Source organism: Vanellus vanellus (assembly GCF_965231255.1).
Source record: "Vanellus vanellus genome assembly, chromosome: 5".
NCBI lineage: Eukaryota > Metazoa > Chordata > Aves > Charadriiformes > Charadriidae > Vanellus > Vanellus vanellus.
In genome coordinates this window covers 68,339,445-68,365,264 of record NC_138910.1, presented here as the reverse complement: position 1 = coordinate 68,365,264, position 25,820 = coordinate 68,339,445, and the positions used below count along the sequence as shown (strand labels likewise).

At 43.4% G+C, this 25,820-nt stretch overlaps 1 protein-coding gene across 1 annotated transcript; it reads left to right on the top strand.

Moving 5' to 3' along the window:
- Positions 1 to 6,416: 6,416 nt before the first annotated feature.
- On the top strand, positions 6,417 to 25,513 carry PTGFR (prostaglandin F receptor; the record flags this gene model as incomplete). The annotated part of the gene is made up of 2 exons (XM_082484289.1): positions 6,417 to 7,205; positions 25,208 to 25,513. 2 exons carry the CDS (start codon positions 6,417 to 6,419, stop codon positions 25,511 to 25,513), a joined length of 1,095 nt encoding a protein of 364 aa, XP_082340415.1.
- Between the last annotated feature and the right edge of the window lie 307 nt (positions 25,514 to 25,820).

The window sequence follows — 25,820 nt, the reverse complement described above, 5'->3', positions numbered from 1 at the left end:
TACCTCAAACGCCAGGAGGCATGTCTCATTATCAAGAGGCAAAGAATCAAACTTCCTTGTTGATGTGGATGTTTAGAAAATAAAACACCATTATCCACAGCTGTACTTCCAGTAAGACCAAACAGTCCCTTTTTCAGATGTCAGCAGGTGGAAATCTCAGCAGAAGGATGCCTGTTTGTTGTTACGATTCCTGATGACCTTTCTTGTTTTTATTCCACTCTGATAGCGAATTCTTACTGGCAAGTTGGTGTTTTTAACCTCCTAAACTGATTTGGGGCTTATTACAAAACACCATTAATTTATATTTAACTACCTAGGAATTTCTTCCTTTAACTGCATTGGCCAGTGTCCCAGTTCAGCCAGTGCTTATGCCAGAATTGGTGACTACTTCATTATGAACTACTTCAGGGTGAGGCATGAAGGTCAGAGTGGCAGTTATCCGAATGACAAAGCCATGGATGAGCTGTTCAGCGCATTCTGCTGAACCATACTTTTTAACATATTTTAAAATGAGTATTTTGAATACGCCAGGACACTGAGGGTATGTTTTTTATCCACCCTCCTCAAGAATCAAGCAAACCCAGGATCCTGAGAACAGATTTTGAGGACACATATTGCAACTTCCATCACTTACTTCATGTACCTGCACTGCCTAACTGCACACCCGGATGATCATGCCCGTGTTCCCATAAAACACATAATTTCTAGCTTGGGCAGAAACTTATGGCTTTGTCTTAACATTATCAAGCCAGGACCTAAATCAGAATTTATACCTGATTTTGAAAGGAGGCGCAACAGTTGCATAAGGCTTTTAAGAAAGCCTTATTTGTTAAATTTGTATGAGCCTTTAAATGCTTAAGAGTAGGTGACAACGTTTATTGTGCACTTATTGCCATTTCACTATGTACATCACCACCTTCCACATTACCAACCTCATATTCTGCTTACATTTTCCAGCCTTGATCAGTCTTAACTGTTTCATGAAATGCTGTTTCAAATTGTACTTCACTTACGTGATTTAAAATCACAATCTCTTTGAAAATCTGTTGTAAAACCAAGTTAACAACCTCCAGGCATGTAAATTATTCCTCATTTTCTAATAATGAGAATACTACATGATGCCACTAAAAATGCAGGAAGAATTAGTAACGCTGGGGTTCTTAAGGAGTGACTCAGACTTTCAAGACGGTAATTTTTCACCCCCATGTTTCTGCTGTCTGCCTATTGCTAGCTTCAAAACAGAGCAAGGCTTTTGAGCAAGTCTTGCCTCTGCCCAACTCACCTCTTAGTGTTGTTTATTGGGCTATTGAAACTCATAATTTGAATTAATTTATTTTTTTTTCCCAGCCATACAATATTTAGAATGGTCTCAAATGCACCAAATGCATCAAAAATCCATCAAAAAAAGCGCAGTATTGCCTGACGTAGAGGCCATCTACTCTCAACCTCCTTTCTTACCTTCATCTGAACATCTGATTTTTTACTTGAATACCTCATTCATCTTGTAAAGTTGGATCTTTCATAGAACTTGCTGCACGGGGGTGGCAGGGGTTACACTAATTCCAGAGGAGAAGCAAGTCCTGAAGGTGTGCTAGTTTAGAAGAAGTGGAAGCCAGTAACCGACCCTTCATGGCAATGGGTGCTGTAGGACTCGCTGTCAATGTCTGCGGCCTCAGAAGTCCTTTTTTGTGTCAAACAATTACAGGCCAAGCAATGTGCCATTTAACCGAAGGATTTTCACTGACAGTTTTATGTGACTGAGGTGTCCCAAATCTGATCCCATTTTGTTAATTTCCATCTATAGTTGTTTTGATTTACTACTTTCATCTCCTAGATATAAAGACTTTTATATCACTGATATTTCACTAAATGTGATTAGTTGGAAAGATGACATTTACTGTTGTCATGTATAAAGAAGAAAAAAAGGTTCCCAATGTTTTGCAGCAAGAACTGTGAATAATGTAACAAAAGTGTATAGTAATTCTCATTGAAGGCTGCACAAGAAACTTAAGAGCGGGTGACAAAAGAGGACGCCATCTCATTGTTATTTGCATTCTACCACCTTTGATGGTGCTGTGGAAATGTCTACCTGTTTGCTTACAGCAAAGTTGTCTGGAGTTGGTCTTTAGTGAAAGATTAATGCAACATTGGAATATGCTTCTGGAGTTATAGCAGGAGGATTTGAGGATTTGATTACTGTACACTTCGTTTGCCACCCACCAACATGCTTCCCCGTCCAGAAGAGGTTTTCTTTTTAATTTTCTTCCCACTGTTTGGAGTTTGATAACCAACAGGTGGATTGCAATTGTCACAGCACACGGAGGTGCAGACTGTCTTTTTTATCTCAGCGTATATGTTATACCGATGCTTCTGAATTTGAACCCATTGAAAATGAGCAGGGAATGCTGATTATTCATGCAGGTTGAAACTTGGGACAAAAAGAGCATTTATCTTCTTGATTCTTGAAGTATTCAGGAGTCCAGGGTTTTACAACAAACACGGGCTCCGGAACACATTCAGAAATGCTGAATCTAGTGAGCCAAGCCAACGGCAATACTTCAGTTCTTCAGTCTTTTGCAGCCTTTGAACAGCCAGAGCAGCACAGAGCCTGTAAGCAACACTCCCATGTCATTCCTGCACCTATAGCTTTTGTTTTCAGTCATATAAGGGAGTCCATCAAGCCTAGCTCCATATTGGTTGAGTGGCAAACTGTGGATGAAAGGAAGACCCACTGTCCTGGTGCAGAAGATACTGATCGCTCCTCTGCCTTCTCGCAGCTTTGGCTCAGGACTACGACTTGTGAAGAGACTGCTCCTCCCTGAGAAAGCAGTGGTTCCCCAGCCAGCACGCACAGCAGAGGCTGGGATGTGACAATTTTGGTCGTTCCAGTTTTCACTAGTAATAGGAAATGAAGATAGCTGGTCATCAGGCAGTATGAAAAGCTTAGTCCTGCCGGTGTCATTGCCAGCTTTCATTCCTCCAACACCTTCTGAAGTCGCCATCCTACTTAGCCATAAGCCCACAAAATGACCTCATTCCACAGAAGCCCCTATTTCAGTTATTCTTGTATCTGGAGCACAGGAAGGTGTACAGCGCTGGGCTGCAGCCATGTCTGCCCTGCTTGTACCCACGCTTAACACACCTGCTGCTTTGCAGTGGGCTGACAGTACAAAAGCACGACGTGGCACTTTGGGTTCTTCAAGCTGTACAGGTGTAGCAGCACTCTTCTACGCCTGTTGTCCAAGAAGCGAGATGGAAGTCTATAGATTTACTTTCCTAACACTATTTGTTGCTCTCCTATCCCCATCTCTACAGCAGTTGAAATGTCCCTTTCCCTCCCTTTGGCAGACCAGAGCTTGTCGCAGGATGCGCTCTACAAGCCTGCGTTTTCCTTTCTTGCTCCAACCGCGTTTTTACAAGCACACTGAAACATTTGCCTTGAGGTTTCTCTGTTCTTCTCTTTGGCTTGATCTACCTGATAATGGCATTTTAGCTCCTACGTCCCAGACTGAAGGGCCTTGAAGTACCAACTTCATCTCTTCTTTACAAACAGACTTGCCCCCCCCCCCCCCCATTTCAGGAGAGATGGTGAAGAAACCTGGCTAGGAAAGAAGGGCGCAGCTCAAGCTGTTTGTAGTTTGAGATCTCCATCTCCATTTATTTCTGGACAGGGAAACATAAAATAAACTCTTTTCCTCTGAACTTTAATGGGCAATAATGTATCTTGAGATGTTTTTATATTTTATTGTTGTCTTAAAAAAAGAATTTCTGGGAATTTATAGCTCCCAATCAGACCAAAATGACCATTTTTGCTCGTTGTATGATAAAATGCCAAAATCTGACAAGCATTTTCAGGAAGGAGGCCATCACGTGGTGCTTTTAACTGTTTATGTACGTGATCTGAGATACTATTTGAAAGAATGGATTTTGCCGGCCTGTATTACCTCACTGGTGGATCAGGGAGGAACAAATTGTATCCTTAGTATTCAAGACATAAAGGTAAGCAAAAACTGTAACATGTTTGAGAATTTTGATTTTTCAGTAATTGCCTTGTGGAGCTGGGAGTAGTACACCTCAAGGCTGTGTCTCAGTGGAAGTAAATACAAGTTCTCCGCCATTCTTACCTATGACCAATTCTGCAATATTTTACAGTTTGATTTTATATTTTGGCTTATTTCTGTAGAAAGAGTTTTTTAACAAAAAATCCCATTCAGCCCCGTTTGGTAGTTGTGGACACTGGTGGATGAGAGAACTTACAAGTTATCTATAACTTCAAGTTGTAACAGCCTGAGTACGTGTTGGGAAATGAAGAACCTTTGGATCTCCGGCCTGATCCACAGTATCTTTAACTCCTTGTCTGGCCACGTTCTCGTCATATTGCTCCAGTGGAGCGATGGTCCAAGAAGCTCTACACGATCCGGTATGTGCAATGGTCGCGTGTCTAGTGATGTGCACAGCTGCATCCCCCAGCAGTACTCCCGGGGGGTACCCCTTCCCGAGCTCCCCGTGTGCTGGTGAAGGGGGTGGTCGAGCAAAAAGAAGCACACGGAAAGCGAAGGGACGCGGCGGCGGCTGCGGCCAGCTGTGGTCCCTCGGTCGTCCCAGGAGATGCTACTGCCGTGGCCGCAGCACCGCGGGCAGCCTCCTGCCTGCCTGGGGTGGCCTTGTCGCTGTGATGTGACACGCCACGCTGGCCCTCCTTGCCGGGGACCTCTCTGCGCACCCCGGCACAGCAAGGCGGGAGGGACGGGGGGTCCCTGCACCTCCTTGGGACGCGGCCGGCCGGCCGCCCCCGGGGCTGCCCGAATTGCCCCGCAGCCCCCTGCAGACGGGCTCGACCCCCGCGGCGCCCCGGCATGGCCCTCGCCGGGAGACGGGACCGGGCAGCGCGCCCGCCCCGCCGCTGGAGGGTGGCCGGGCCCCGGGCCGGGGGCGGAGGGAGGGCGGGAGGCGGGCGGCGCCGGGCTGGGCGCGGGGAAAGGCGGGGGGGGAAGAGGGGGGGAGCGGCGGCGGGGCAGCGCGCTGCGCCGCCGCGCCTCTCCCCGGTGCCGCGGAGCGAAGCGGAGGTGAGAGGCGGCGGGGCCGGGGCCGGGGCCGGGGCCGGGCGCGGGGCGGGGTAAGGAGCGGTGGGCGCCGGCGGGGCTGGGCGGTAGGTGAGGCGCGGGGACCGGGCGGGTCGGGGTCGGTACCGGCAGCGGCCGGTGGCACTTGTGCCCGGCGTGGCGGGCTCGCCCCGCCCCCGCCGGCAGCGGCGCGCACTTAAGGCGCTGCTGGCGCCCGAGGGGCGCTGCGGGGCGGCGTGCGGGAGTGCCGCTCGCCCCGGTGCCCTGTCCCGCTGTGCAGGTGGGCGCTCAGCGCGGCTGGCGGGGAGGGAGGGAGGTGGGGAGGGAGGTAGGTGGTGAGGGTGGTGAGGGTGGTGAGGGTGGTGGTGGTGGTGATGATGATGATGATGATGATGATGATGATGATGGGGGGGGGGGGGGGGGGGGTGTGTTTCCGAGTGCGATGCCGTTTTCAGCCGTCCTGGATACTAGAGATGCCTTCGGCTTGGGTGTGCGCGGTGTCTGGTGTAGCTCAGTCATTGAGAGACTTGACCACCTCTCTGTGTTATGCATTATTAAAGCCTGCTCTTTCTTTCTCCTTTTTTTTTTTTTTTTTTTTTTTTTTTTTTTCTGCATGGGAAGTTTTTCCGGGCAGGAAGGTCCTGAGAGTAGAGATGGGAGATAAAGTGTAAAGTAACTTGCAGAATCGGCTCCCGGATAAGGCAGCGTCTGAAATACAAGTTTGTCCCTCGGTGGGGGAACTGGGGTTGGAGACTTCAGTGTCGGTTACGCTGAAGCTTTAAAACACTGAATTGTGAGAGGAGGATTACTTGGAAGATGTTAGGACATTGTTTTGAAAATAAATGCTGAACAGTGAGAAGAAAAATGGAGTGTGATTATCATCTCAAAACATTCCAGTTTGAGTATTTCACTTTTGACTGCGGTTGGGCTGATAAATACTTTTATTGTAGGAATATGTTGCACATTTGTTTATATATGTAGTTTAACCACCAGAAAGTTTTGTATGCTTTCTCTGATTATATGCACGAGTGTTATATATTTTATACATTATTTTCTATATCTCACATGTGCAGGGACTATAAAGATACCGTATGCTATAGCTGCGTTGTGTAATGCATGCAGATAATTGTTTTATCCTGTGACTGAAGCACTTAAAATATGCTATCGTATCACTCAGAAAACCGGAAAATTAGATTTGTACCACAGACTAATATTATGGAATTTCTGCTTCAAATGTCATTTGAACAGTGGTATGCCTTTCACAGGGTGTGTATATTTGTTTTTAATATTGCAGATGCCTTTTGATTGCAAGACTGCTGAAATGTTTTGAGGGCTGCCTCTCCTTTCCTAACCATGAACGGTTCAAAATCACCAGGGCTGGCTGGATTTGGAATCTTAAAAAACTCGACCTGCCACACGGAGAAGAAGATTTCAGTTTTCTTTTCAATAATCTTCATGACGGTGGGAATTTTGTCCAACAGTCTTGCAATAGCAATTCTCATGAAGGCGTATCAGAGATTTAGGCAGAAGTCGAAAGCCTCCTTTTTGCTTCTTGCTAGTGGCTTGGTCGTCACAGATCTCTTCGGCCACCTCATCAACGGAGCCATTGCAGTGTTTGTGTATGCATCGGATAAAGACTGGATTCGATTTAACCAGTCCAACATTCTTTGCAGTGTTTTTGGCATCTGCATGGTTTTCTTTGGTTTGTGCCCGCTCTTCCTGGGCAGCGTGATGGCTGTTGAACGGTGCATTGGAGTCACTAAGCCAATATTTCACTCTACAAAAATGACTTCTAAACATGTGAAAATGATGTTGACTATGGTATGTCTGTTTGCTGTTCTTATAGCTTTGCTGCCTATTCTTAGGTTTAGAGCCTATCAAATTCAAGCATCGAGGACCTGGTGCTTCTATAAAACAGAACACGTTGAGGACTGGGAAGACAGATTTTATCTCTTACTTTTTTCTTGCCTTGGGTTACTGGCCCTTGCTATTTCATTCTTGTGCAATGCTGTCACAGGAATTACCCTCTTAAGAGTCAAATTTAAAAGTCAACAAAGACAAGGCAGATCTCATCATTTTGAAATGATCATTCAGCTCTTGGCTATAATGTGTGTTTCTTGCATTTGCTGGAGTCCATTCCTGGTAAGAGCCTAACGTGTTTGCCAATTTTTAATGCACGTCACTGTATAAAAGTTATACTTTTTTATCTCCAGGTTTTAAGGCGCTTTAGCTGTGATAACAGCTCCGTTCACTCTTCCACGTATTAATTTTACAGCATATTGCCCATAACGTATGTACCTGTGCATCTACAACAAAAAATGGTAATTATTCTCCACTTCTGATCGTAAGCAGAGGAGATTGAGTAAGCAAAATGTATAGGGACTGTGAGGACTTCATTTCCAGTGCTGTGAAGCAGACAGTGGGAGCAGAATGGTGGTTAGAATACATCAGAGCAAATATTGAGCTTGTCCAAAAATTCAGTGAAATCTTGGAGTGGCTAGTCTGTTTAGTCTGTACTGTGCTTCATATAATTTTTTATTTACGGTAGTCTGTTCATTGTTATTATTACGGTTTACTGCTTCTTGCAAACTGCGTTACGGAAGATAACAGTTAAGGACGTAAAAATCCTCTGCTCCATTAGCAGCGTCTTAAGGGCTTTGCTTTAGAGTCACGTTAAAAACCAGTGGTTGGCAGTGGGTTAAAATAAAAGTTTGGTTTAGAGCTGACCGAGCTGGGTTTGTAATCTGAAGAGACGACTAGCGAAGCCGCTCTGGGCAGTCGGTGCGCTTTCTGGGCTGTCCCGGCTGTAACTCCGGACTGCTTGCTGGGAACCGCTCCGACTCTTCCAAAGCGGTAAGTATCGGTCACGTCGGCGCGTGCTCTGTCAGTGAGCGGAGTCAAAGGGAGCGGGATTGTTATGGGAAATAACTTGACAGCTCCTGTTGTATGATGGCGTTACAAAGCTGATACGAACTGTGACTCTTTTTAATGTAGTAAACCTGACTGAAGAAAATTTATTTTTTTTTACTAGGGTGAGAGAGGTTAAGACACAAGTAATATGGAATCTTAATTGCCTTCCTAGAAACACTGACGTGAATGAGGAGCAATTTTGGTTTGAGCTTACAAAACTGCAAACTTTAAATCGCAGGGCTGAATGAGATCCAGCTATAGCTCATCTACTCACTGCCTATGGTATGGAGGTACCCGAACTAGTTGTAAACTACACCCTGATATTAGCCTAGCTGCAGCAGTTGGGTGTATGTGGCAGGTAGCATTTAATCAACCCGGTATCACAAACTTCAGGGAGAGAGCCTGGATGTAAATCTCTGCATCAGCGAATTGCACAAAAACTCCTTCACTTTTGTTCAACACAGAGAATTTTTCCTTGCTTCTCTATGGATTTTTCTAGACGTGCTCTGCAGCATAGTTTAAATTCAAACTGGCTTTTCTCAGTGTCCTGGCTGTAGTGTATAGAGCATAAACAAAGTCATCAGAACAGTATAGCAAGCTTTTGTAGTGAACTTACTTCCAGTTACTTCCAGACACCTCCTGAAATTTGTCTGGGGCAAGCCACAGAACGGTTTTCAAGAAGAGCAACTCAAATGATGGCTTTACTTTTCATGAAAAAACAGTATATTACCCTCTGGTGACATTTATTTTCAGATAAAATAATTGTCCTTAAAGGTTGGAATTAATTTGATTTTTAAAAAGCCCTTGGGTATCAAAAGAGCTGTAGACTTTTTTTAATTTGAAAGAGAGACTTCATTTATTCAACATACGAAGGAACACTAAACTGCAGCTACTGTGGTTGTTTTTTCAGTGCAGTTTTGTTATGCCTTTCAATTTTTATTAATTATAAAACCATAATTTTTAAAATCTTGACAATCTTTAGTGAAATTGCAACACTACTTTTGTTAAAGCATTTAAATTCGTCTAAGTCGTAATTGACAAGGAATTATTATTCCGGCAGCAAAATTTTTTTTCAGAGCCTTTTCAGTGTTTGGCATTTTCATTAGGGGGTGATACAGACCAGTAAATGACTTCTTGCTTAGTTTTATATGTGGTAGTTTCCGGGACTGTGTTGCAGCAGGAGGTGATTCACAAACAATCCTGGTGCACTGGGTGGCAAATCTGCCGGTGCTCCCTGTGCGTTCCGGACTCACGATGCTTCGCTTCTGCATCTCTTTTGAAACGAGATGAGCCAAACTACCACGAATATGAGCCTGGAAGTATGGAAAAGAGTTAGGCAATATGGATAAATTTATGTTAGAGATGAGAAGTTAAAACCAAACCAAAAGTTGTATAAGGTGGGATTTAGTTTTTGAAACAAAGTTTGAAGGAAGTGAAGAATTCGTGTGTTAGCCTGAGAGTTCGATAGTGTGGGAAGTGCAACGAGACGGGGTCCTTGGTAGGTGTTACCTTCCTTAGCTGTTAGCATCGTAGAGTTGACATCGAAGTTCATGCTCTGATTTACCAACTCTTTGCTTTGATAGCATTTAGTTCACTGAACACAAACAAAATCATAAGCGCGGCGTTAATTTAGCGAGCTTTATTGGGCTGCCGTGGAGCATACAGATGCAGCGGTATAAAGCTATGCCGGGAACGTACTGCTGAAGTGCTACAAGAGAGAGATCCAGGGTTTATCAAGACGTATGATTTACAAAGAATGCTGATCCAAATCTACTCGTCTGATTTATCTGAAACCTCTCAGGGCTTTTAATTTCTGAAACGAATTGTTTAGATTCTAAAATTTAATCAGCATATACCAAAATAAGTATTTCTTGAAATAAATATGAGCAGGTGTTCATAGGTGAAATTATTTGTCAAAGTAGCTAAATACATGCTTGTTTTGCATTCATTTACTTTTTAAATTTTTTTCTCAAAGCAAAGTCTAGCAGCCAGTGTCCGTCTTTGAACTGTGAATTTTACCCATGTTCTCTATTCCAAAGAGTATACAGGACAAAATTTTATGTGAGAGTGAATTGCCTTGATATAAACCAAAGCGATTAGAAAGCAAACAAACCTTTGGAAGAGAAAGCGGAGGAGGGCGATGCAGTTTATGCCACATGTGCTTTGCAGATACAAGAGTTTGGATTTATTTGGTGTGATTCTCCATCTGATGAGGGGGTTTGCTTTGTTTATTCTTCTTCTGTTTTTGATCCGGTCTGGTGTTACGTCAATTGTCCTATGTGCATGGCTACCAAAATCAAGTCTAGCCAATACTGTAATCCAACTGTAGATTTACTTCACTATTAGATTTTAGCTTTTTTTTTTTTTTTTTCAAGTGGAGTTAAATATTCAGTCACTGTCCTATGCTAAAGTCACCTTCAGATGACGTTAGAGGCACAAGACCCTGGGTTGTCCTTTACGGTGTCTGGTGTGGAATTGAACTTGACTTCTGCCCCCACTCAGTGGTAGTGAATGTGTTTTGGTGCCTTAATAATTCCATGTATATGGGTGTATATATATAATGTTTAATATTATATATACTAATATATAAATCACCACCTCTATTTTAAGACTCCAGGAGATCTGGAGTGTTTCTCAGAAGCAGAGCCCATGGCATGGCTCCTGTGGAGCTCTGCCTGGGGCTGTTGGACAGGGACTTCCTTCTGATTTCTTCCTTCTGTTTTCTTTCCTGAAGCTCCATCTCATTTGTTTCTAAAAAATGAGCAGCTTTTTCAAGTTTTCAGCCACTCTGTGGGAATCTTTCCTTAATGGAGTACCAGAATGAGGGGTGCTCCCTGCTTCTCGCCTTTTGGGGGAACATTTATCTCCTTTTGAGGAGTTGAGAGCGGGAAGAAAATCACAAAAAAAGCAACAAGTGAAATTCATGAGTTTTCCGATAATCTATTTAGTCAATGATTTGCGGGGGCACGTTTGTTCTGACAGTCCAAATAATTTTGCTTTGTGATGGGTAATTCCAGGAAAATATGTTCCGAAGATAGAAACATCAACTTCTCTGTGTAGTAAGTCATCTTTTTTCATCCTTGCTAGAGTCTTAGCCCTTTGCTAAGGATACGTGAATTTTGTTGGATAAATTTGGTCCCCGGGGGTTGGATTCCCAAAGCAAATAGTTGGGCTGGAGCGTTTTGTGACAAGCATCTCTGATGAAATAGATTGTTATATAAAGCTGGTTTTTGGCTGTGACTTGGTGTCTGGCCTGTCATGAAACAGCTTGTTTTTTGGAGCTGTGTTTGTATGAGCCGATTCTGACTTTAGTACGTCAAATTCTGTGGGGCTCAAGGGATAAACGTATTTTAAATTTTGTTTTTTGGAGTAGCAAAGTGAACTCCCTGTAATTGTGAACAGGAGGGGTTTATATCAGAGTGAATTTATCTACGGGAACAAATTACGATTTGGAGAAATGTCTAATCTTTTTCATGTGTGGAGCACAGTCTTAGCCTGAGAAAAATACTTTTACATTCAAATTATACTTATTAAGATCTTTTTCCATGCAGTTATTGGATTACTTTAATCCAGTTTTACCCCCCCCTCTACAGCAGAAAATAGCCGCTCCTGTTTTTTTTTTTGTTGTTTTTTTTTTTTTTTAAAGGTCTCAGCTATTTATTTCATATGATTAAATCAGCTCTTCTTCAGTTGCTTTTTTTTTACTGCCTAGGTTAATTTCTAGCAGTCTCTCCTCATTTCATCTCTTCCCTTTCCAATTTGTTATGCTAATTGTGTCTCTCTGAACTCGCTCTGACGTCTTCTTGTCCTCGGAGTGTGTCGTGCAACGAGCCTTGATGGTTGGTTTTCCTGCACCTTGGGCTGCATTTACCTTACAGTTTGCTGATTCACCCCACCCTGGAAGCTGCCGGAGCCGGCCTGAGTGGTCCTGCCGGAGGAGGCGAGAAGAGCGGCGCTGCGCTCACGCGGATGGTCTGGGTGGGATGCCCTTACCCCAGCCCACCCCACTCTGGTTGCTCCACCAGCTCTTTCGGGTGCTGAGACAGGCGCGCGGTGGGCGTGTGCTGAAGGAGGTCAGTGGGTTGCGGGTTTTACGCTAAATTCTAGGCTCTGGAGTTGCATACGGTGTAAGGTACTTTGTTGTTGAGGTTGTGCATCTCATTTTAGCATTTTTGTACGTGTGGTCATGTATATACCTGCAGAGTGACGCTTTGCCAGGACTTCATACCCCTGTTGCCCTTGAAGCATCTCCCTCCATTCCTGTTTCCTGTACTCAGGAACAGGCTGGCTGTTTAAATACCGCCTTGTGCTTATGTGCGCAATGGGCATCATTTATACGAGCTCGTTGCTTTATCAGTGTTGTTTGTATGCCTTCAAATATCGCCGGTTGTATCGTCGCTACAACAAAATCAATCAGTCGAAAACTTTTCCCCTTCTCTCCTGCTCTCTGGCTGGTGGTTTTCATAATCGGAAAGCGCAGCTGAGGAGAAGCGGACGGACGCGAGATGTCCCGAGAGGCAGGTCCGCGCCGTGCCGGTGCGGCCACCTGCAGTACGGCCACCCCCCGCCTGCCGGGTGGCTGCTCTGCAGGAGCCAACGCTCTTCCACAGCCACGGGCAAAACACGTTGTTCGTCGAAGCTGCGGCTGCCGGGAGCTCGTGGTGCCTCCTTAGGCACTGTCGACAAGGCGAGTGAGCTTCTTCTTTTGAAAAAGAAGAAATTGGGCTTTCGATTTTCCAGTCGTCCCTTTGTGAAGGCTGGAGGTACTCTTAAAGAGGTTTAGCTAACCTTGCAGCTTTGAACGCTGTTGTAAAAGTTACTTTTGCAGGGGAAAACCACGCTTTGTCTGTTTTTTTCGAGATGCAGGCTTTTGAGAAGATAATCGATGATCATTACTATCTTTGTGCTGCCTTTTGTCTTTGAATTCTTGTCCTGCTTTGCTAGAAGGGTTGTCTGTTGACACCATACAAAGACGGGATGTGCTGTCAGAGTAAAGGTGATGTGGTTGGAGCTGGGTCTGGGCTCTGCTTTGTCCCCTGCCTGGGGCAGGCTGACGGGCACAGGAGAGGTGACCGCCCGCTGCAGGACCTCCATGGGAATACCCGTTGGACTTGGTCATTGCGTCTCTTGGGCCAGGTGGAAGCCCATCGCAGGAGCCCGCTTCTGCCACAACGCTTTTAATAAATGAACCGGTTTCACAGGGAAAGAGAAAAGCTTTTTGCCAGCAGGAGACCTGCTGGATACGCCTCTTTATCTCTAGTCCCAAGCATCAATACCAGAGTGGTTGTTGTCAACGGTAGCGTGTTATTTCTCTTTCAGGTCTTGCTGTGTCAGAAGAGGTCAGATCAAGAGTTTGACTGAATAAAAGGATCCCTGAGTTCCTCTGGAAAGAAAAAAAAAGCCTCGTCTCAGTTTGCTTGTCTTTCAAGCTACTCTAGAAAAAGGGCTGTCGCTCTCCCTCCTATCATGGCCTTTTAATTGCTTGACGAGTTTCTCAATACATCCTTTAATCCTGTGCAAATTCAATTACTATTCTTGCTTGAGTTCCTCCAAAGGAGCTTCTGATACTCAAGGCTCAATCGCTAAAATGTTAGTGTCATTCCTAATATTATGGCCCAAAAGATATTTTGGAACAAGTAGCTGATCTTAAGGGTTAAGAGAACACTCATTTTGATGGAAGTTTTTGTTAGTCTCAAGACAGAAGTGCCGTTTTAGCTGAGTTTCCCGTGGAATAATGTTTGAGCAGCAACTTGGACAATTGGGGCATGCTTTTGTATGTCACCATGAAAATATTCTGTGGAAAGAAGTTGCGGGTGTTCGCAGAGAGTGAATAACAGAGTTTAATACACTGTGTTTAAAAATCCAATGCAGCTATTCAGATGTGTTTCTATGATACTAGAAACCCTTGGATACGATGCTAATGCCTGTTTTCAGTATTGGTTGTAGACATCTTTCTTTTATTGTGGTTTCTTAAGAGGCACAGCTGGCAAATTTCCACCAGGTTAGATGAGAAACGGAATGAACATCGTTTCAGAGTATACCCACCTAAAATGATACTGAATTTCGAAGGTACCGTTTCAGTGTTCAGAATTGGTCTGTTCCTATTTTCATCTTTTACAGTTTGTAGAGATCTTACAGGCCTTAGCCTTTCTGAGAAATACGAATAATTTTAAAAAAATGTTTTGAAGTGTGGGCCAGGGTGTAGTTTATCACCCAGTGCTTAGAAACTCTATATTGGTTGTGGCTATATTTGTAATTCAAGTGCTCACCCCGCTCTCATGGAAGTCAGGGAGCTGAGCAGCCGAGATGCTCTCTCAACAGGAAAGAAGTTCTGGAGAAGAAATGGACAATGGTCAGTGTATTGTCCTGCAGTAATGATACGAACCAGGGAAGGAAGAAGAGCTGAGACTGACAGATTGTCCTTTGCCAGAGGCTTTGGGGGAAGCATAATTATAGTTTTTGTTATCTATCTATGTGCTGTTTGGAAAAACTTCAGTAAAGCCTTTTTCTGAAACCGCAGTGCCATCGGAATGCGATGAGATTGGTTTGTTTTGGAGAGAAAAAGTAGGGAAGGCAGGTTTTCAGTCACGTGAGAACACTGCATTTTCACAAGAACATAGTCCTGTTTTTCCTTTAAAATTGCTTGCTGCTTGATTTTTAAATTTATATTATATATACGGAATTAAACCGTAAACATCTATAAATTGAAACACCAAATACTTTGTTCCAAATAGATGTCAGTGACTTTCACAGAAAATTTTCCTTTTTTTTTTTTTTTTTTTTCAATTTTGAAGTTGCCATGTCAAAAAATAAAATTCTGAAAACTTCAGCCAAATAAATTTGCCATTGGTAACCTCCCCTTATTTATCCAGTTCGTAAAGTTTTTGGATTCTGTGCTTGATATTAAAAAGTAAGTCAATTTGACATACATTCAAATTTTTTTTTTTTATATAAGAGAATTCTCCCTGTTTCCTAGATATTACATTTATTCAGGCCTTTCTTGCTTGAAAATATCATACACTGTATAGCCATTTTTGGAAAATGTCATACACGGCATAACCATTTTTGGGTGGTTATTTTAGGAAAGCTCTCTTTCCTGACCATCTAAAGACTTTAAATGGTAAAGTTGTTGCTGAAAAGCCTCTGGGACAAATACAGTAACATGGAACAACTCCAGAAAGTCCTTCATCCCCACCAGGTTTGACATGACAGGCATCGGGGTGTGATACGCATTCATATATTCTGTGAGGTATTTGCTATGGTGTTAATTCACGTTCTGAAGTTTTGCGTGGTGATTATAAAAGCTTATAGCAGAAGTTACTCGTCTCAGTAGCAGTGTGGGATCAGCTCATGTCTGAGCGTGCGCATTATTTGGATCCTCTTCTGGGAAATACGCTGTTTAGATTTAAAACAGAGCAATAATTCCTATTGCACGTGTTTCGAAGACTTAAATTTTGCATTAAAATACTCAGAAATTGCTGAATTGCCACTCGGGTTCCGCGCTGCCGGAGGAAGGAGGGCGCCTGTTGGCTGCGTGCCTGCGCGGTGGCCAGCGGAACCGGCGCAGGAGAGCCCCTCCTGCCTTCTGTGGATGTGCTTTTCGAAACAGTGACGGTCAGGGAGCAGAAGGCTGCAGAAAGGGTTTACGCCGGGGGCTGCAGTGGAGTTTTAGTAATTCCGATTCATTCTTTTGGATTCGTTCTCATATTGGATGAGGTGAAACAGCTGAGTGGCTGAGTGAAAGTGAGCCACGCGCTGTAAGTAGCGTACCCTCTCGCAGCCGAAGGATTGCTCTTATCTGCCGCAGGCGGAGCAGGGAGCGGAGAGCAGCTGATAAGCTCTTTCTTAGCAACTCTTTTTAATGAGCCGTGTGTGAAGACCTCATTCAGAGCCGCGTGCCGAAACGTGGCTGTGAATGGCACTGGAGTTGGCGTTTCTGCGTGATTTGCTGAAGAAGGCTGAAGGCGAGCCTTTGTGTGAGGGGTGTCCTGAACTGAGGCTTTTAAGACAATTAGGCCTCCATGCTAAACGCCCAGACACCAAAGATTACTTTGTCATTGGAGAAATGGAAGTTAATGACCGATCTCCAGCTGGTCCCCTACTTGCTGTCCCTGAGCTGTGTCCTGGGGGCTGCCCCAGGTGGCACGAACCTCGGAGTTCCCCAGAGGAACCCAGAGGTACAGGAGGGAGGGAGGAGGTAAAGGATGTAGTGAGTTTGCCAGTCAGCAACCTCATCACCCGCGGAATGACCAGCATCGGGAGGTGGGGACGTGGGGAGGAAGCCTCCCGGGCTGGGGGGGATGTGGCCAGGCTGCGTTCCCCTCTGCCTCGCTGCGTGGAAAGGTTGTTAAAACAGAAGGTGAAGCAGGAAGAAGCGGAGGATCCACGCGAGTGACAGCAATTTGTTTTAGGATTTACAGTTCATTAGCGAATTGGAAATAAAATGGAACGCACATTTTACCAGGAGTGTGCATTTGCAGAAGTAGTGAGAAATAAATCACTCTTAAATGGAGATGTGATTTTTCTCTTCCCTCCTCCACCTAAAAGGTGGTCCAGCTGTGCAGCAGTCCATTTTAATTTATTTGCCAAGAGTAAAGAAAAAATTGATTGCACATTATGTATTCCAACTTGCTAAATATACTGCTAATACATTAGCCCTGATATTTCCGTTCATAGCTTCTTAATGTACTTCTCCAGAATGATATATAGAATAAGTCACTTTAATAATGGTGACTTTTTAAAAAAAAAAATAACATGAAAGGAACACATCACATCCTCCTTTGCCTCCAGCCAGATTTGCAAATACTGCAAATCAGATAGCACCAAGTCATTAGGTGACTGTGAGTCCAGTCCATCTTTAAAAAGAGTTCATTTTCCTCCACTGTGTATGTTGCATGCATGGTAAACATAAACATACATAAAATATAATTATAAATTAATATATGTGCTTCCCCGTCCCCCCCCCCCCCCCCCTTATTTTCACTCTACACCCATGTAATAAACACCATAATTACTCAGACAAACTGAAGGTCTGACTGTTGGTGGACAATAGAGTAGGTTCTTTACTTTTTTAGACCTGTTGTTACTTGAGGTCTCGCGGGCTTGGTCACACATCAAAGCTATCCGCATTCCTGAATTCTGGAAGGGGTGAAAAGGCCACTGTATATCTCATGACTGTCTCACCGTGAAATTCTTCTTCCTTCTTTTCACACTTGTAAGATGTGTGGATGGCTCTGGGTTCGGTGGTGCGCGCCCTGGGAGCCTGCAGGGATGTGCCATTCCTCTGAAGTCAGTGGCCTGGCCAAAGAACCCTTAGAGAATCCAGCCTAATTCTTGGCTTCTTGGACAAAAGTAACAAATCCGAGAGAATTAAAAAAGCGGCCAGGTAAGAACTGGCAGAGCCCGCGTTCCCTGTAGAAGAACATTTTCTTGCTCTCGAAGGCGTGAGTGGAAGATTTGCCTCCGGTTGCTGAATCGGTACTGTATCTTTCCTCAGACACGTAAATACAGTGGAGGATGACTTCAGTAATAAAGCAGTGTGAACGTGGTGACGTTTGAAAAGGCAGTTCGCTTGCAAGTTATTGATTTGATCCTGTGCATACCAGTAGTTACACGCTGAATTCATTGTATAATTATGGACTTTGCAGCTCCTTTTTCCTCCAGGTTGTCTCTCTATCGTCTCTTTTTTCTCTCTATTCAGACAGTTCTTCTGTTCCTCCCCAGTGTTATGTGTTAGTTGTGATTCTTTGTTTGGGCATTTGTAGGGTATTAGTGAGATAAGTTCTGTTGCTCCTAAATCAATGGGAATATTTGTTTAACCAATAAAAATGTGATTCTTTTGCAAATGAGTGTGAAAACCTGAAAAAGCAGAGCGATGAAAGAGAAGTAATAGGGCATTTCCAGGGTTTGAAGTTTTACCCAACTGACCCTAAAGGAAGAATGAATGGATGCTGAATACATATAGTCCTTAAATAGTTAGACATGTAGTCCATAAACAATTATTTGATTTGATTGTTTTTCTCAGGATGATCCTTATTATGCAGTATTAGAAATACTCTATTGTTTTATGGTCCCGAGAGGTCGAGCAGTTGTCCTGTAAAGTTTCTCTCAGCATTGCTGGGTAAAGAATATTTTAATTTTATCGGTAAAATTATTTCTTTTTTGCACAAGATATTTTTGTTCTAGGCAGTGGTGTTAGTACACTCCCCACTCTATGGAAGCAGACTTTCTTGTAACTTTAAAACATGTAGCACAGGAAACAGTTTGTTTATTTGGCTTTGATACGGACGCTGTGTCTTTTCGTTATGAAGTGAGTCATCTACTGTTTTCAGCGCTAAACTCTTCTCTGTCCGTATTTATTCCGCTTTCCTTTCGAATGAGTTAATCAATTAAGCTGTGGGAGTAATTACATCGCTAGTTGAACCAAAGTATTTCTAATTTTGAGAGGGTGGAAAGGAAAGAAGGAAAAAAGACTGCCAATCCAAGATGGAAATATCTGGATTCTGTCAGAGAAACAGAGAGAGGTGACCTGGAATGCTTCATTGAAGCCCCGCCTGAGTTTATGTTGCTGCAGAACAGATGCGAGTAGGCAGTGGCTAAGGGGAAAGTTGGCAGAAGAGAAAAGCTTCACTTTCAGTTCATGTTTGTAAGTTCATGCGCGCAAAGAAATCCTTCTCTTTATGCGGCTTACTTCATAATTGCATTCCTGCCTTATGCAGAGCATGATAATGCCAAAGGCAGTTAATAAAATATAAATAGTGAGTATAAAGTTATGGCACTTTACATTTTTTTTTTCTCAGTAATTTTGACAAATTCTTCTATACATAAAAAAAAAAACGTTTCAAGTGATGTTTCCAAATGTTTGTTCAGAAAATATATTGCCGTACATAAATATTGTGCATAAAGCTGTAAAAACACAGATGGTGAAAATGTTGCACTCTAATGGCCCAGTGGGGGGGTGCAGTAGACTGCAGGTCCTCTGCAGAGCTGAACCTGCGTGAGGAGAGCAGAGAGCTGAGAAGAACGGGAGAGCCTCAGCGAGGAGGTCAGATGGAGCTGAGCTTCTGGGTGGCAAACACCCGCAGAGCCCGAACTGAAGGTCATGGCTGCCCTGTTGTGTATGTGCTGCTCCACTGCCGTCCTTTCTTTGGCGTTCCGCTGATGCGAGATCTGCCCTGCCAGGTCAGAGGGCTGCTTGGACGGAACCGTTTCAAGGCTTTGATCTTCCCAAATTGAGGAGAGGCACGCGTATCCTGAGTGGTACCACATTCATGAAGCAGCATCGCCGGCTGGTGAGAAATCGCCTGGTCACCGACTCAACCGTGTCTGAGAAAGGAATATTAGAAACTCTTTTCATTGGCTTCATGGAAAATACTGCATTTTCCGGTTTTCTCTGTACTTTTTTTGACTTTTATCACAGCAGTTAGAGCTTTGGGAACACCTCTGAGCTCTGAGTGCCTTTAGCTTTACAATACCTCCAAAAGGTTTACGCAGCTCCCTTTAAAGGGGGGTGGCTATGGAACACACGGAGGCTAAATACACTTCTACAAAATGTTTTTGCAACTTCAGCTGTCTTTGGTCATCTGAATCTTTCCTGCCTGCTTCTCATTTGGGTTCTGCGTTTCCTGAGAGACTGCCACCCGGATAGGGGAAAGGTCTGTCTCAGACTAGCTGCCTTTAACGGGATAGGAAGTGAACTTGCATGTTGGAGGATGCCTATCATGGCAGGTAGTAGTTACCACCCTTGATTTACCTGTTTTGGACTAGAGTTTGGGAGGTAGACACAGTTCACTGTGGTTTTCCCCCAGCTGAGTAGTGAGCCAGTGGATCCATCGTTAATTTTAAGTGACATTATGATTTTTTCACAGAAATGTACATGAGAGAAGAGGGGACTCCCTTATTTTGCTGCTACTCGTCAAGAGCTGATCTGCAAAACTTTACACACGGAAGTATTGCGTATCCCCTTAAAAGTGCCTGCTGCACCGTAATGTGGAGGAGAACTTGCTAACGCATTTTGTCTTCTCCAATTCCTTTTTAAATACACTTTTTTTTAATGACATTACTATGCTCAGCTAAAATTTACTTGCTAGGCCAAGCGATCATCTGGTATATAAAAATTGAAGGTATGGTTCACGTTTTTCCTTTAAAAAGGGAAAGGAAAACATTAGGGGAAAAACATGTTGCGGCTCTATAACATAAAAAGCATTATGTGGCATAAGTAATACAGTGCGTGTACTAACATTTTGATCGCTGAAGCGATGCACTGCATACTTCTCTTGGAAGCCCTTGCTTTTAAACTGACATATAGAATCAAATAAAAAATAAAATGAAGCATGCTCAGCTTTGTTGCAACAAATGCTTGGTTTATATACTGCAATATCTCTATAGCAAGGATATAGGCAGTTTGCTGTCAGCGTTTCTTTTCTAATGGCTGTTCTTAGAAGGCATAAAACGGTACATAAAACGTGAAGCTAGGTACATTTTGATTTCTCTCTCCCCCTCTTTTGCATATTTTTTTCTTAAAGTCTCTGTTTATAGAACACTACAAAGCATCATCTTCTAGTGCTTCTTCTTGCCTATAGCAGACTGCAGCTCCTTTGTAGCACATATGAATAATGGAAGTTCCAAAAACTTCTGGAAATTCAAAATAATTATATATTTTCTGTTTCTATGAAGTGGGGCGTAGTTAGTCGAATACCGCCTCGAGTCCTGTGTGGTTTAGGAGAAGGAGATACGCATCTCGGGGTTCGACACAGGCGTCAGTGACAAAATATAAGTACTCTGCAAACACTGAAAAAACCCACGGACTTTCTTCCATTAATGGCAATTCGCAGAAACTGCTGTTAATGAAATCCAAAGGAAGAGGTTTGGGAGGGTCTGCAGGGTTCCCACAGGGAAACGGAGCCTGAAGGCTGACCTGCAGAGGTAGATAATTTCTGATAGTTTTTTGCACGTAACAAAATTGGCCCGTCTGCTCTGCTTTCCCTGTCAATCTCTTGGTGACTGGTTTTTATCCAGCTTCCTGAAGTCAAGGATAGAACCTGGATTTAGAGCCGATGTGCTGAAATGCATCAAAGTAGTCTTAGAGTTTGCCTATTTCCCAACTAGCTGTAAAGTCTACTTCTTGTTTTGACTGGCTGTCCTTGAGTACTAACAGGAATGTGACTAAGCAGCACTGCCATTTAGCTTATTAGTTGTTCTCATATAATTGAGATCCAATTGGAAGGGAAATTAAAGACATGCTGTTTATATTTGGAGAGTGGTGTGAAGCGTTGGAGCAATTTTTTGCAGTTAGTTGCACTGAGCTTTGTCCCTAAGGGAAATGGCAATCCCCTGATGCTATCTGCTAGATGCAAAGTTGTAGAAGTCAACAGTTTCAAAATGCTTTTAAAACTTTTCCGTCAGACTTTCTGGATCTTGCGGAGTGAGCTTTGGTTTTAGCGGAGCCTAAAATTGGACAAAAAGGATGGAGAAGTTTAATGTATTGTGTCAAGTCCTTGCTTGACAGGTCTTTCCTTAAACCAGCCAGGACTAATATGAGTCAGAATAACAAACAGGCAGCCTTGATTTAAAAAATCACTTTTACAGTTATGCTTTTATAGTTACTTTCCTAAAGAAAGTTTGAATTGTATTGGTTACATCATGTGATGCTTTCATTTTTTTTGCACACCAGGGAGACATACTACAGCTGTGTTCGTATAAACATTGTATAACTCAGCAAAATGCTACTTGGATTTTTACATTTCTAAATATGTTAGAAAATGTCATGAGTTACGTTTATTATTTTCCATCTGGGGATTAATTTTTTGAGTCATACTGCTGAATCTGCAGGAAACTTAAATTCAGTTGTGGAGACCAAAGGCAACCAGGTATGATGGAATCGCGTTGCCTCTTCCCCACCCCCTTGTGTGCTGCTTGCTACAGAGGACAGAATTCTTCATCATACCAACCCCATGGACTTACCGGGAAGGAAAATAAAAGTCAGTCTCTGAATTGGTTCCTTGACTCTGAACTAATTATTGAACGGTCTTAGTCAAATAGGAAGAAGTCAGCTTAGCACTGCAGCGAGCTCTGCTTGCAGTTTCTGAGCCGGTGACATGTGCCGGTTCGGTGCCGTGACTTTCTCGTAGCTGGGGAGCAAATACAGACTGTCTGCCTGTTTTGCTTCAGTGAGATCCTTTATTAAACAGCTGGTAGCCTATTAGGCCTTTTCACCATTTGTGATTTCAAAATGGCTTTGAGTAGCGTTTTAAGAATTTAAATTTAAATAAAGAAATCGCAGATGAGAATGTGATGGAAATAATAATTTACATTGACCTCGCTCCGTTCTACTCCTACTCGGCTGGATTTTAGGGTCTTGTTCTAGAAATCATTAGATGACTTTTTAGAGAGGCTCCAATAGCCAGGACGAGGTCTCCTCTTTGCCCTCTCTTTGCCTGCAGCTGGCTTCAGTTGCCTGCACTCCCCTTACAGGTCTTCTCAGAAGACGCGGATGAGCTCCCAGTACAGTGCAGGCTCTTCGGAGGAGTGAGAAGCTGTCTCACTTCATACCCACGCACAATGTGATGGTAACATGTCTGTCACTACCGCTGCTCTGCCACGAGTGTTTTAGGATAAAAATGCTTAGGAATCTCTCACGGTTGGGGTTGGACTCGGATTTTCTGTCTTAGTCCAGGCCTGTACGGAAACCTCAGCCTCTCAGAACTTCAGAAAGTTGGGATACCGTTTTATGTTGCTTTTAGTGATATAAGAAAGGAAACATTTTTTTTTATTTCTGCATAATTAGTGATATAAGAAAGGAAACATTTTTTTTTATTTCTGCATAACACTCCCAAATAATATAAGTAATATGGCTAGAAAATTGTTATTTTAGGAAAGAAAATGTGTAGATAATGTAGATTTTATCTTATTATTTCCAATACAGGGATTCACGGCTGAGTTGCTTGAGCATTTAACTACGTACATAAGCTGTACTTGCTACTTGTGGGTTCAGATATATTATTTTCTGTATGTCCAGTGTTCAGAAGAGGTGACTTATGTGTTCTGGATGAAGCTTCTCCAAGTATCAGAATCCGTAAAATTATGTATCAAATGTCTTTGTTGTCCTGATTTACTTTATGTAAATCCATAATCAGAACAGAGGTACTCTATGTTGAGCCAGCAAGCTGAACAGCAGACGAATGGGTTCACTTAAAGGTGATTACGACTAAATGGAAAGGAATCTCACAAGTTTGCTAGATAACGTGTGAGAAAATAATACAGTTTTACAAAATCTAGATGGAGCTACGTTTCCTAGATGGCAGCATCTGCTGCCTCCTCTTCCTGGCATGAAATTCTGTTGGGTTTGGCATTGATTAACTTTGCAGGATGCGAGAGAAGAACAACAAATGAAATTTTGAAGTACATCAAGAGGCAGATTAGGAAGCTGTATGTCTGCATTAAGTCAAGAATAGGGTATATCGTGTAGGGATGTTGGTCTATGAGCTCTGGTGTGCTGTCATTTGCTGCCCAGTCCTACTTGCGTGAGTAAGGAGTACTCCCTCTGAGTTTGCCTTGTGGTATTGGACCTCTAATAAATAATATGTTGGACTGTCCTGAGAAAACATCCCGTGCAGAAGCCAAAGGAGTTGTCCAAGTTTGGGTGGGCTGCTGATGTCAGAGAGGAATGCGCGCAACGGTTGGGGGGTTGAGGAGCAGATTCAGAGAACTGACTTGTGTTTGTGTTGGCTCGGTGCTCAGACATTCCTCCTCCTCCTCACACCGGTTCCCAGCTGTGCTCCTGCCAGTCTTACCAGCTTCCTTAGGAATGTTCCTATGGGCTCTCTTCGCTGCTCCCATAGATGTCCATGCAGAAACACTTGATCAAATGCTGAATCAAGCAAGTACAGACTCCTTTGATGCGTTCACTCTGTTCCACTCAAGTTTATACGCAGATGTGGTGACCTGCAAGCTGTACGTAGAGTTTAGGATTTCAGAGAAGCATTTAAAAAGGAGTAACTGGCTTGACGGAATCTTGAGTGGTAGTTTTCTCTTTTAATTATTATTATTTTATTTTTTTTTACAATATATCTTTGTGAAAATAGGACCCTCCGCACTTGGACAGACTGACCCTACCTCTCATCGCCCAATAAATCAGAGTACTCGTAGCATCAGTTGTAAAATATCCCGTTCCTTCGTTAAATAACTGTATCGCTTTAAAGGCTTTGGAACTGAAAGCTCTATAGTGTTTCATCTTTCTACCAAAAAAGTCTTTGTGCGCTTTTAACATTAGTAATAGAGGGAGATAATTTACTGCCCTCTGGCAGATTCCTGGCTTTGCGGAGTCAGGATTTCTTCACGCAGGAACTCAGGTTACAAAACCTCAGTGGCAGCAAGCCTGCAGAGGAGGGCTCTGCAGGGCAGGAGCCCCAGCGGCGTGTGTTTCGCCGGGGCTGGTGTTTGAAAGCCGAGGGGGCAGCCCCGCAGAGCGGGGAGGCCAACCACAGCTCACTGGGCTGGGGGGGCTCTTGGGCATCCTCTGCCAGAAGCAGTTCTGCTGAGCTGTACTGGGAGACTAATGCCTCCGCCCATGTAAAACTGTTGTCTCCGGCAGGTTGTTGTTGGGTGGAGGTCTGTCCACATGCAGCACCTCCACAGGTGAATGAAACCCTCTGTGTCTCCTCTGGCAAGAGGAGAGGTATCAATGGCCTTTGTAACCACGGCTTAAATTTTCCTAGAAACCTCTAAGCCCTCTGGTGTCAATAAATCGTGTTCTGTTGCAGCTTAAAACGTGTGAATCTTCTTGATGAAATCAGGGTGCTGTATTCCTTATGCAGGCGTTAATTTGGAAAATGCGAAAAAATAAATACCTTTCATAAAAATGTTCTGATCTACCAGTGGCCTCTATCCTTGAAAAAATCCATCCCAGGAGCAGCCTTGGCATGCTTTGTTAGCTCAAATTCTGGAGAAGTTTTTATTCCTTGCTCAAATCAATCCCCCGTTTTGGAGGGTATTATCTGCCTGGTTGCCATCCTCTGCTCAAAGTTCAGCAGAGACACACATATGTCCTGTGTAAAACATTAGAGGATTTCTAGGATGATAAACATTACGTGCCTGAAAATATTTACTTAGCAATTGGGATCCATTGATGCTGCGAAGGTGTGAAGATTAGAGATAATGTTGAAACGATTTCACTTATTTACATGCTCTCTTGATGTATTTTTTTGATGTATAATTTTAAAATGTTCCATTTTCAGGTGACAATGGCCAGAATTGGGATAAATGACAGTCGTTCAAAGGATACCTGTGAAACAATACTTTTCGCTCTCCGAATGGCAACATGGAATCAGATTTTAGATCCCTGGGTGTACATTCTTCTCCGTAAAGCCGTACTTAAAAACCTGTACAAAATCACAAGGGGATGTTGTGGCGTGCACATCATAAACTTACACGTGTGGGAACTCAGCTCCATCAAGAATTCATTGAAGGTTGCAGCAATATCTGAGTCGCCAGTAAGTTCCAAACAAATAAGCCTACAGCCACTCAGCTCTGCGGGGCAATGAAGTTAAACACAGTGTATGAAGAGATGATGGAGGCAACGCTCAAACACGGGCAATACCTTAAAATGAATTCCAAGGCTCAGTGGTTTGGCGTTTGTTTTAAATTGTGAGTGGTTTGTTCTCCTTGCTTACCAGTTTGATATTGCTACTCCAAAAGATGCACTTGGATGTTTTAATTCCCGTTAGAATGCATCCCTTCCAAAACTGGTAGTAGAATGACAAATCATCCTGTATTTCTCCCTTCCAGGTACTAAAGTGAACAGGATTCCTTATACTACTTCCCACCAAATCCTTTACCTTAGCAGGCTTC